Genomic DNA, 11,849 nt, shown 5'->3' on the forward strand with positions numbered 1-11,849 from the left:
ATGAAGAAACACAGCAATAGTGAAGCCTAAACTTGAGCCTTTACAAAGAAGAAGCATTGAAGCAACACAAGGCAGATGCAACACAAGACAAACAGTCATTGTATGAAAATGAAGAAGAAAAAAGAGCCAAAGAGGAGATGAAGGAGGGAGGGGAAACGACAAAAGGACTAGAGCAAAACGAGTTGGACAACAGACTTGAGCATCGTCGGACGTAGGGAAGAAGAGGAAGAGGTGGAGAAGGAGAAATAATATGATAGAAAAATGACATTGGCAGGAAAGAAATGACAAAAATTGATAAATGACACTTATATACATAACCAAAATAGTGTAGTATTTATGAAAGGGAGAAAATCAATTTGGTTATTTTTTTGCTAAATTAATTGAATAGTTTTAAAAAACTGAATTTTTAAGAATTTAGAACTGAACCAAATCAATTAGATTGAAAAATTGAACCATTGAACCAAATTAATTCACTGCATACCTCTAATTATAACTATTATTAAAGTTTCAATTATTTCACAAAAAATAATTTATATATGTAAATAATTTTAATGAAAATATTTTTTATTATTTAATTATAATGTTAAATTAATAATATATATTTATATAATATATATATATTAATATTTTTATATTTTAATAAAATTATTAAAATTTATAAAAATAATTAAAAAGAAAAATAATTTAATTTTTCTTTTAATAAAAAAACCGCATATATTAATTAATGAGGAGTTAGTGATCTTTATTAATTTCTTGCAGCCGCGCGCAAGAATTACTTATCTACAACAACCTAACCATGTAAAAGAGAAAAGGGCGGTCGACGTGGCTATCCTTTGATTGAAACACGTAAGTAAAATAAAGTCACGGTCGCATGCGTCTCGTCGCCATTCCAATCGCGACTTGCCCGCGCAGACGCTCAGTTCCTGTCGGTCTATCGTTTTTTGAAAGTTCAAAAACCTCTCTCTCTCTCTCTCTCTCAACGGACCCCTCGCTCTCTGCCTCCGTTCTCAGTCGTTCGCTCATTCTCTCTCTCTCTCTCTCTCTCTCTCTCTCTCTCTCAAGTTTCTCTCTCAATCTGCAGACTAAGATCTGTAGCCAGAATCTGAGTGAGTGAGCAAGTGTTTGCTATATATATATTTTTTTTCTTAAAGATAAGCTGAAATTTTAATGTTTTTAAGCCCATGGTTTTCTCGGATCCTTCCTCTATCTTTCTTTCCTGCTTCTTTCCTGGATTTCCGATCTAGGTTTCTTCCAGATTACTTACCAATTCCGATACTCATTTTACTGAGCGAAAATGCAGTCACTTCGGCTAAAGAAGCCCAATATTGCGGCCTGCACTGATGATTGCAACTCCAGCCGTAGATTCAGAGAAGGTGATACATTTTTTTTTAATTTATAATTTTCCTTGTTTGGTTGCCTAGAAAATGTGAAGAAAAATGTTTTCAATTCTTTTTAAATGTTTGCTGGATGTGATTGTAGACTGAGGTAAAAATACTTTAATTCGACTCAGATTTCAAATCATTAACTTTAAGATCTTTGTTTTCTTTTACATGTTCCTAGCATCTCAATTCGGTCGCTCCGTAACGGGAGTAATACAACAGAAATTACAATTTTTTAACATATAAACTCTCGAGTGGTTGGGATTCTTTCAAGTTTGAAGGGAGCTAAGCTAAGTAGCTGAAATTATCTACGATTTTTGATCTGGGATGGCAAAAAATTTTGCAGTGTACTGCTTCTCTTTTTTGGAGCTCTATCTTCTTTGCATTCGACTGTTGCATATATATATATATATATATATATATATATATATATATATATATATATATATCCATTTTTACTCAGATTTCAAATCATTAACTTTAAGATCTTTGTTTTCTTTTACATGTTCCTAGCATCTCAATTCGGTCGCCCCGTAACGGGAGTAATACAACAGAAATTACAATTTTTTAACATATAAACTCTCGAGTGGTTGGGATTCTTTCAAGTTTGAAGGGAGCTAAGCTAAGTAGCTGAAATTATCTACGATTTTTGATCTGGGATGGCAAAAAATTTTGCAGTGTACTGCTTCTCTTTTTTGGAGCTCTATCTTCTTTGCATTCGACTGTAGCATATATATATATATATATATATATTTCCATTTTTATTGACAATGCTCTGTAGCGGTCAACAACTAGGAGAAGTTTTGGCTTTGCTTATGCTTTAGTTAAAGTAGGTTTTTGAATTGCTTTGTGACTTCTTCTTTTGTGGTATTGACTTGATTTTGTTTGCATACTTTAATTTTTATTTGTTTCAAATCATTATTACAAATTCTGGTGCTATAAAAGGTTAATAGCAAATCTTGATCGCCGTTCTCGTTCATTTGTAGTGTGCTCCTCCATTTTTCATGTTGAGACTTTTGAGAATATGAAAATCTGTCTGGTGTTTCACTCCTTGTGAAGTTCTGATTTGAGGTTCTTTGTTGATTTGGACTCAGATAAATTTCTACATTTTCCCTTTTATATCTTTTTGGAAGAATACACTTATCTCGATGCATATATTACTCATAACATTGATGAAAAATTCAACATGTGTTTTTGGTTTGCGGTATCAGCCATTATTATTATTATTTTTTTTCTTTTGGGGTGGTGGGGAGAGTAGGTGGTGTTTGATCTTTGCCAGGGCTTCGTTTTGTGGTTAACTGGATCAGCGGGCTTTCTTGCTTCTTTCTAAAAAGATTTTAATGGATAAGAGGCTTTAGGCCCAGGCAGAACCACGTTAAATCTTTTTTTATTCTTCTTCTCTCTTTTATACTGGGTGATTACTAGATTTGATTTGTGAGCGTGGGTCTTAGATTTGCATGCCTGCTATAACAGATTTATTTCCAGGAAACGGGCAGGTTCAAAAACAGAGAAGCTATTCAAAACTGGCATCTGATTCTAATTCTCAAAATAGTGATACAACAAGCAAAGATTTGGTGCGCTGATTTACTTGTTTTTGTTCATGATTATAAGTTATGATTTATTTCTTTCACTTCACATTGCACAACATCAATCAAAAAGCAATCCTTCTAACCTATGCAACGTTTGATTTTCTTTTTCTTGTTTCTTTTTGTTATTATCTGTTTAACTTGTTTATTGACACTCACAATTGTCATCAAACTGATTTGGCTTTTGTAGTTCACGTGTGAATTGGGGTGGAGTTCTTCGAAACAAGTATCTGGAACACCAATAAAGAAGTTATTAGCTGAAGAGATGTCGGGAGAAACTAAATCAAAGAAAAGTTCTCCAAGTCTTATTGCCCGATTGATGGGCTTTGATGGACTGCCACCTCAGCAGCTGTCTCACAAACAACATAAAAGGTCATCAGAGAACTATTTGCAGAGGATATCACCAACAGGAAAGTCCCAAAGAAGTAGCACATCATGTAGCCATAAGTCATCCCGAAAAGGCTCAAAGGAGGAGCAAGAATTCAAAGATGTATTTGAAGTTTTAGACACGTCAAAAATGGATAGTAGTAGTTGCTCATTGCAGGGGCCTGCAGATTCAAAGTTAACTGAAGCTGAGATGGCATTCATCAAGCAGAAATTCATGGATGTCACACATCTTTCCAGTGATGAAAAAATTCATGATTTAAAGGAATTTCATGATGCAATTGATGATCTAGACTCCAACAAAGATCTTCTGCCGAAATTTCTTGAGCAGCCAGATTCATTGTTTACAAAGCATCTACATGATCTGCAAACTGCCCTTCCTCTGTCCCATTGTTGCCACGTATCAGGTATGAGGTCAATACATGCTCGAGAGTATGAAGGTGGTGTCCTTGGCAGCAAAATAGATAGAGAAATGCTATTGAAGAATCATAGAAGGCACCATAATGATCCTCTTAGCCATTCTTTCAGTAAACAAGCTGCTGATGATCCACTCAAGGCATTGAAAATTCAATTAGAAGGGAAAGATGGACCTTCTGCTTTTCCTACACGGATTGTTGTACTGAAACCAAACTTTGGTAAAGCGCAGAATGCTAGTGGGACTGTTTTATCACCTTTTTCTTCTCACAATTTTCATTCAGATTGTAAGAGGAGGCATACTGAATTTTCTAGTATCAAGAATAGGGAGGCAGAGTTAGGCAGAAATAAAAGGTTTCCTCATCATGCAGCACTACCAAGACATAAGTCTAGAGAATCTAGAGAAATTGCAAAGGAGGTCACCAGGCAAATGAGAAATAGTCTTGAAAGTGCTTCTGTAAAGATCTCAACCTCGCGATTTAGAGGATATGCTGGGGATGAGAGTTCATCAAACGGGTCTGACAATGAATCAGCAAATGAATCAGATATGTTGACAGTGATTTCTAGAGATTCTATTTGTTGGAGCAATCGATACAGGTCTTCACCATCCTGCTCTGCTGAATCATCTGTGAGCAGGGAGGCCAAGAAGAGACTCTCTGAGAGGTGGAAGATGACTCATAGTAATAGGTCTGTAGATATGGGAGTCATTAGTAGGGGCAACACACTAGGTGAATTGCTTGCTTTGCCTGATAAGGAAGGGAGGCCAGCTAATGTGGATGCCATGATTGCTGGAAAAGGATTTAGTGACAATTTTGACGGAAATTATGAACTGGCAGAATGTGCTGGACCTTTGGGTATTAGCAGTAGGGATGGCTGGAAAGATGGATGCATTAGAAATATTTCTAGATCAAGATCTGTTCCTGCTTCATGTACCACATTTGGTCATCCGAAAACAGGCATGCGCTGTGAAACTCTTTGCAATCACGGGCATCTACCACCAAAAGAATTATTGCAGCGGGAAAAAATCAAGCCAGTAAAGGGGAATCTCAATCAGATAGAAGGTTCATCTTCTAGAAATTCAAGATCTCGTATTAAGAAATCTCATTTCTACAAGTACTCTTGTACAGATCATAGTGACACTTCACCAGAAATTAATTTCAGCCATAAGCAACTGCAGAGCAGTATTACATGTGATGATCCAGTTAAACCATATCTTATGGTTTCCGAGACATCAGCTTCCATTGTCACAAATATGAGTTCAGTTACTGAGAATGCGGCAGATGTAACAATTGAGAATGTGGCCATGCCTTCTAAACCTACTAACTCGGAATTACCTGCTTATGTGTTGGTAAAAGACAATTCTTCTATTAGTGACCCAGAGGTTTTAACTTTGCTGGTTGATTTTATCTTTTCTGGATGATCCATCTTGTTAGCATAATATGAGTGCACTCATTATTATGATAAGCGCCCTAGTATTTATTCTCATTGTTAATAATCCTATTTAAACAGTCTGATGCATGTGCTGTTTGACTGGCAATCTCTTTCTTAATACTTTCATCAGTTTTGTTTTCTGAAAATTTTTCTTGCCAGATTTTTGTGCATTAACATTGAGATTTTAAATATAGATTTTTGGGCAATTAATAATCTCATGTTTCTTTTTTTTACTTGTTTGTCCAAGATTGCAATCTTAATTTTCTGTTGACAGAAAAAAGATTTTGCTTTAGTCCTGTTATTGGTTTTCAGATGCAGTACCAACAATATATTACTCTAAGTTCTGTTCAATATTTTGCTAGCCTCTGGCAATGGTTGAAATATATCTTCTTGTAACTGGTTTCCTTATTGGAATAATTAAAAAATCTGGGGCAGAATTAATGAGGATGTTGTCATTACTGAATATCATAAACACGCCACATGAGTAATTACAAGATATTTGAGATGGATTCAATTTTTTGTTTGGGTTGGTTTAATCTCAGATCTTTCTTGGTGTTGTAGGAACCATCAAATGAGCCACCTGACGAAGGGACGGTTGCTGTAAAGCACTCTGTAGCAGAGCTAGAATCTCCAGCAAGTTCTATGGAGGCTGAACAGCCCAGTCCTGTTTCTGTTCTTGAAACTCCTTTCGTGGATGATCTATCTTCGAGTTCTGAATGCTTTGAGACTCTCAGTGCTGACCTACATGGTAATCTGGAAAACTTATTATTTTGTTCCTTTTCCTTTTTTAAAATATATGACTAGCTTTCTGGGAATTTGAATAAATGCATTTTTGCAGCTAGACTTGTAACCATAAAACTTTCTTTTACAGTGTAGTTATTAAAAAATGGGATATTGAATGGTTGGGAATGGAACTTGAATTGTTGAGACAAAACAAAATAAGTCATTTGAATTTCCTGCACAAATATTCCCTTAGTTTTTACAATTTTATTTTGCATGTAAATATGTAATAGCTTGTGTTTCCTTGTTTTAATTTTTTTATGCCACAGGACTTAGGATGCAGCTTCGGCTACTCAAGTTGGAGTCAGAAGCATATGCAGAGGGACCCATGCTCATCTCAAGCGATGAAGATGTTGAGGAAGGCTCTGTTGGATTTTCAGAGGAGAAAGGAATAGTTGAACAGAGCAGGGAATTTTCCTATGTAGTTGATGTTCTACTAGAATCTGGTATTAATGATGCTGACCCTGACACTTTCATGGCGTCGTGGCACTCTCCAGAATGCCCAGTGAATCTCCTAGTATTTGAAGAACTGGAGAAGAAGCATTGCAATGTCATTTCATGGCCAAGGTCTGAAAGGAAGCTGCTATTTGACCGAGTAAATTCAGCTATCCTTGTGATAAGCCAACAATTTGCAGATCCACACCCCTGGGTGAGGTCTGCAGCTGCAGTCATTCCCAGGTGGATTAAACATGGACTTGAGGATGGCATCAACAAATTGCTGGCAAGCCAAGATAAGAAAGCTAATGACAATGTGGCGGAGAAGGTACTGGTATCAGACTCTAAGTGGCTGGATTTGAGAGATGACATTGATGTAGTTGGTCGGGAAATTGAGAGACTGATGATAGAAGAGTTGGTGAAAGAAATGGTAGCAGCATAGAGATTATGCACGGAAGTGCCCTTTTGGTTTAGGAAACTATGAATATATAAAAAAAAATGAACAGATAGAATGTTCATTTCAATTAGGGAAGATGAAATAAATTGATAGAATACCTTGAACCAAAAACAAAATTCCAGAATGGTGATTGAGGAAAAGTACTAATCCAAGAATCAGCCAAAAAAAAAATCTTCAGTATGGCTGGATTTGTCTCCAGGCTATGATTATGATCTGACGCTTAACATGTTTAACATGCTGGTATCTCGCAGATGATAAGTATCTATGCTATTGGAAGAAAACTTTCGAAGAATTTGTGGTTGATTTTTTCCCCCTCCCTTCAGAAGGTTTTTATTGCAAATCTTAAGCGGGTAGATAATATAATAATTCGCCTTCTCTTTTGGCTTTTGTTAAGAATTTCAGTTATTCGCCTTTTTTTAGCTCTTGGATTCATCCCTCTGAGATGTATTCATTCGAATACACCCCTTTTTGGAAGGGAAGAGGGGTGAGAATATATTTAAGATTTTATATCTTTTATTAAAAAATAAATTATAAGTTAAATTATAATCATGTACATATTTTTTTAACATTATAATAATTAAATATATAAATACTTTTTTTTATTAAAAATAATAATATATTATTGTCGGGACGAATTATGAGATTTGGAGTGTAAAGATCCCATCAAGTTCGAGTGTACCAAGAAAAATACATCAAGTATGAAATGGATTAAATTAGGTTTGAGAATATTTGTTATACCTACCTATTTGAAGGGGATAAATATGACTTTTTTTTAAACTTCTTTTGATTCATAATCCTTGTTAGAGAATTTTTTTTTTCCATGGTTATTTTTTTTTATTTTTAAAAATAATTTTTTTATAAATTTTTTATTTGTTTTTTTAAAATTATTATTATTATTTTATAGTTTATAATAGAGCCATAATTATCATGCAAATAAAAGCAGTAACAATATCGTAAGAGTTCGAATTTGAATTAAATGAAAGAAAGTGACATAGTATTTGGGACTTAGTATTGATGTGATAATTAAAGATAGGCAAATAGAGAAGCTCAATTCCGCAATAGAGAAGCTCAATGGAAGTGTTGATGGTGCAGCAATGGAGGATGGTGGGGTTGATTGTGGTAGCAACCTTAGTGAAAAAGTTGGAGTGGTGGTTGTGACGGTTATGTTGCCATACAAAGCCTTCAAGGAGATTTTTATTTTCCTATCTCCTTCAAAATTTGTCTTGATCTTTCTTGTCCTAAGCTTAATAAATTCTTAAATGGGGGCTTTCTCATAACCCTATGTCGTAAAGTTAAAAATGTGATGGGTGGAGATACAAGCCATGATCGGCTGTTTTTTATTATCCATTCAATTTCATTCACTAACTAGAGTTGAAAACTGATTTGTTGATTTTTCTTTGCCTAATTATATACATGACTTGGCTTTGAGGGACATAAATGGGTGTTTGTGTTTGGGAAGCTATAACAAAAATGGGTTTAGATGGTATATATAATATAGAGTAATTATATCCTAAACCATGTTTAATGCCAGGGAACATTTGAGAACTAAGAAAGTCATCAAATTTCTTTTCCTTTGAAAAATTTGAAATAGAAGATTTTAATTCAACTATTTCCATTTTCAAACTTACATTTTCTTTAATTAAACAAGACTTTTTTTTTGGATTAAATTTTTCTTCAAAAATTTCATTCTCAATTTTCAAAATATCATTTTATTCTTTCCAAAGTTTGTTTTTCTTAGTTTATCTTGTCAAGTTCCTTTCAAGGTTTTTAATGAATCAACAAGTTTTTGGTGCTCAGTGGCCATGATACACGGGTTTACAACTTTTTTGTTGGATTCCTCTGTTTGTAAGTTACTTGAGTCATCCCATATTGCTTTGGAAGCCTTCTTTTTAGTTGGTCACGAACTCCTCTTTAGCATTGGACAATCAACTTTTATGTCTTAACTGAATACATTCATAATACATGATTATGCCTCTTCTACTTGAATATCCTTTTTATTTCTTAAAGGCTTTCTTAGGAATAAACTTATTTTTCCCAGGCAAAAGCTTCCTTATTCTCTTTATGATAAGAACCATTTCTTCCTTGCCCATTTCTTTTTCTTCCTTTTCTCAATGATGTCTTGTGAAGATGCTTTTAAGGCAATACCCTTTTTCTATTTGACTATTTTTTGTCTTTAATAGTTAACTCATGGTTGGGAAGTTTTCACATAATCTCCTCTAATAAACAGATTGTCTCCAAATTATTTGATTCTTTGAAAGATGTGATTTTAACTTCCCATTATTTTGTTTTAATGCTTTTAAGAAGCTTCTAACTCATATCCTCCTTATTATAAGTTTATCCAAATGATATTAGACCATTTATAATATTGATGAACCTATCATATGCGCTTCAATTTTGTAACCACCCAAATTTGGGACTGTTACTGGTGCTAAGGGAACGGGTAGGCAAGGAGCCACTAGAATCTATGGCAAGCCTAAACATCTCTTTCTAAAGCATTCATAGGGCACATATCATTCATAAAACATTTTCAAATAATATAATCAAGAAAATAATTTATCAACATCATATAAGTGAAGTAGTAAGCCCAAAAAACCTTTTACATTAATTACATGTCGTAAAAAGATATTTCCCTGAATTTATATTTACACCTTTTAAAAAATAATGAGGCAATAACCCCTGGAACTCATAACTCCGGTATGTTGACTACGCCTTTAGCACTTGTGCTTGAAGGGAAAATAGAAGAAGGGGAGTAAGCTCGAGCCTCAAGTGTGTAAAACCTTACTTAGGGAATAAAACATGTATTTAAATAAACTAAAACAAGCATATGCAAATGCAACATTCACATGGTTTTACACAACACAAACAAATCACATCAAGGTAATTCATGTCACAAATGGCTCCTTGTTTGTTGGTTTTTCAACCCTGCAAGTGCACAAATCGCTAACAAGTAATAAAGTAGTGAGTAGAGTATCATCTCACGAGGAATTTATTTAGTAAGTATTAAACTACACAACAATTTTGACTGTCTAGGCTACCAAATAAAATAGGGAAGAATCTGATCTATTTTGAATGCTAAAGACTAGAAGAGTAATGAACTAAAAATGAAATAATCTATTTGAAACAATTCCAGAATGCAACATTCACATGGTTTTACACAACACAAACAAATCACATCAAGGTAATTCATGTCACAAATGGCTCCTTGTTTGTTGGTTTTTCAACCCTGCAAGTGCACGAATAGCTAACAAGTAATAAAGTAGTGAGTAGAGTATCATCTCACGAGGAATTTATTTAGTAAGTATTAAACTACACAGCAATTTTGACTGTCTAGGCTACCAAATAAAATAGGGAAGAATCTGATCTATTTTGAATGCTAAAGACTAGAAGAGTAATGAACTACAAATGAAATAATCTATTTGAAACAATTCCAGAATTAAGATTTTAATGTTGTCAATTCATTGGATTGAGGATTGTTTCTTTGATGGAAATTAATTCTAAGATATCTTAGGTCCTCTCTCAAGGCACCTAAGGTGTGTTTCGATTAGAGCTAAACCTTACTTTCGTTGGTGATTAGTTCCAATAAAAACTCTTTAAGATTTATGATTAATTATGGAATTTCCACAAAGGTCATCAGCCTATCTCTAGGTCAGATTTTCTAGGTTTAAAGTCTTGATTTTTCAATACTAATCTTCACCTTTCAGTTCTTCAATTAATATCTTAGATCATAACTAGGTGGGTACCAACACATAGCACGCATTAAGAATATAAGAAATTGAATAAAAGAACAAATCTCAATTCAAATAAATAAAATTCAATATTTATCCATAATAATGATTACAAGCGTTACTCTCCTAATTCTAGAATAAAGAAACTACTCATTCATGGTGAGTTTAGCAAACATAATAAAAAATAAAATAAAAGAACATAAACACCGCTTAAAGAAATAAAAAAAAGGAACCAAAGGGAATATGTAGTTCTGAACTTGTGGAACTTCGGCTGAGGACTCCTCTTTGATGCTTGTGAACTATTCCTCAAGACGGCTTGGAGAGAATGACGAAAATGTATGAAAATTTGTATTTGAAGATTTTTCGATTTCCCTTTTTTGTTTTCTGCAGCTTCTATTTATATTGAATGTCTAGGGTTAGGTTTTTAGAGTCTCAAAAGCATTAAAAGTCTCTTTTCTTTGTAAAAACTGGAGCTAGAACCCTAATAAGGAAACTAGCTGTCGACTGGTACACGACCCGTGTGTCACTACACGGCCCAGGGCCATGTAACTTACTGGAGCTTTGAATATTGCATCTTGTGTCAGGGCAAAAGCTTACATGGGCCTCAGCTAGTTACACATGTCCAATTACATAGCCCGTGTACTTTTGTTCTTCTAGGAATTCTTTGAGCTTTGCCAGGCAGAAGCTTACACAGGTCTCTGGAGGTTACACGGGTCGTGTTACACAGCCCCTGTACTATGTTTCTTCTTTGGTTTCTTTGGCTTTCTCCTGGCAGCAAGTTACACAGGCCTCTGGTGTATTTACACGACCTGTGTACTATGTATCAGCAATAATATTCTTTCCTTAAGTCTTTTTGAGCTTCCTTCTTTGCTCTTATGCTTTGGAACTTCTTCAAAATACCTGGAAATATGTAGAAAACATAGAATTCAGTGCAGGGTGATGAAATTTACAAATTTTAATGAATTTTGAGATTATGCATGAAATTACCTATCTAAATGCCATGGAATGTTGTACAAATGTGCTTAAAAATATCTATATAATATAAGTGTATCACTCCTCCATCCCATATCATATCATATCATGTCCAATGTGCTCGGCCTTCTATGGGAGCTCTTTAGGACTTCCTCTTATTGTGCATATCATTCTATTGATACAGAGACACATAATTGCCTTACCTGGCATCCCTACATCATGATCATAGTGAGCTTATATTGCATGCATGCCATTTCCTTTCATTTTCATTTACTTTCTCATTGGC

At 34.5% G+C, this 11,849-nt stretch overlaps 1 protein-coding gene across 5 annotated transcripts; it reads left to right on the plus strand.

Annotated features, from left to right (window-relative positions):
* The first annotated feature begins 889 nt into the window (after window positions 1–889).
* Window positions 890–7,246, plus strand: LOC110662051 (uncharacterized). 5 transcript variants are annotated; one of them, XM_058147131.1, is made up of 5 exons: window positions 890–1,373; window positions 2,853–2,953; window positions 3,156–5,159; window positions 5,756–5,942; window positions 6,244–7,246. In XM_058147131.1, exons 1-5 carry the CDS (start codon window positions 1,295–1,297, stop codon window positions 6,849–6,851), a joined length of 2,979 nt encoding a protein of 992 aa, XP_058003114.1. In that variant the 5' UTR covers window positions 890–1,294; the 3' UTR covers window positions 6,852–7,246. The 5 variants fall into 5 exon arrangements, with proteins under 5 accessions (XP_058003114.1, XP_058003115.1, XP_058003117.1 ...); XM_058147132.1 differs by having other exon boundaries at window positions 2,865–2,953; XM_058147133.1 differs by having other exon boundaries at window positions 892–1,373; window positions 3,156–5,111.
* The last annotated feature ends 4,603 nt before the right edge of the window (window positions 7,247–11,849 follow it).

This window comes from Hevea brasiliensis, chromosome 5 (assembly GCF_030052815.1).
Source record: "Hevea brasiliensis isolate MT/VB/25A 57/8 chromosome 5, ASM3005281v1, whole genome shotgun sequence".
Lineage (NCBI taxonomy): Eukaryota > Viridiplantae > Streptophyta > Magnoliopsida > Malpighiales > Euphorbiaceae > Hevea > Hevea brasiliensis.

Bases quoted from the DNA above. Each gene is read 5' to 3' on its own strand.
- LOC110662051 (XM_058147131.1), top strand. From the start codon at position 1,295: ATGCAGTCACTTCGGCTAAAGAAGCCCAATATTGCGGCCTGCACTGAT. The intron at 2,954-3,155 runs GTGCGCTGATTT...TGGCTTTTGTAG, and splicing joins ATACAACAAGCAAAGATTTG to TTCACGTGTGAATTGGGGTG. The intron at 5,160-5,755 runs GTTGATTTTATC...TTGGTGTTGTAG, and splicing joins CAGAGGTTTTAACTTTGCTG to GAACCATCAAATGAGCCACC.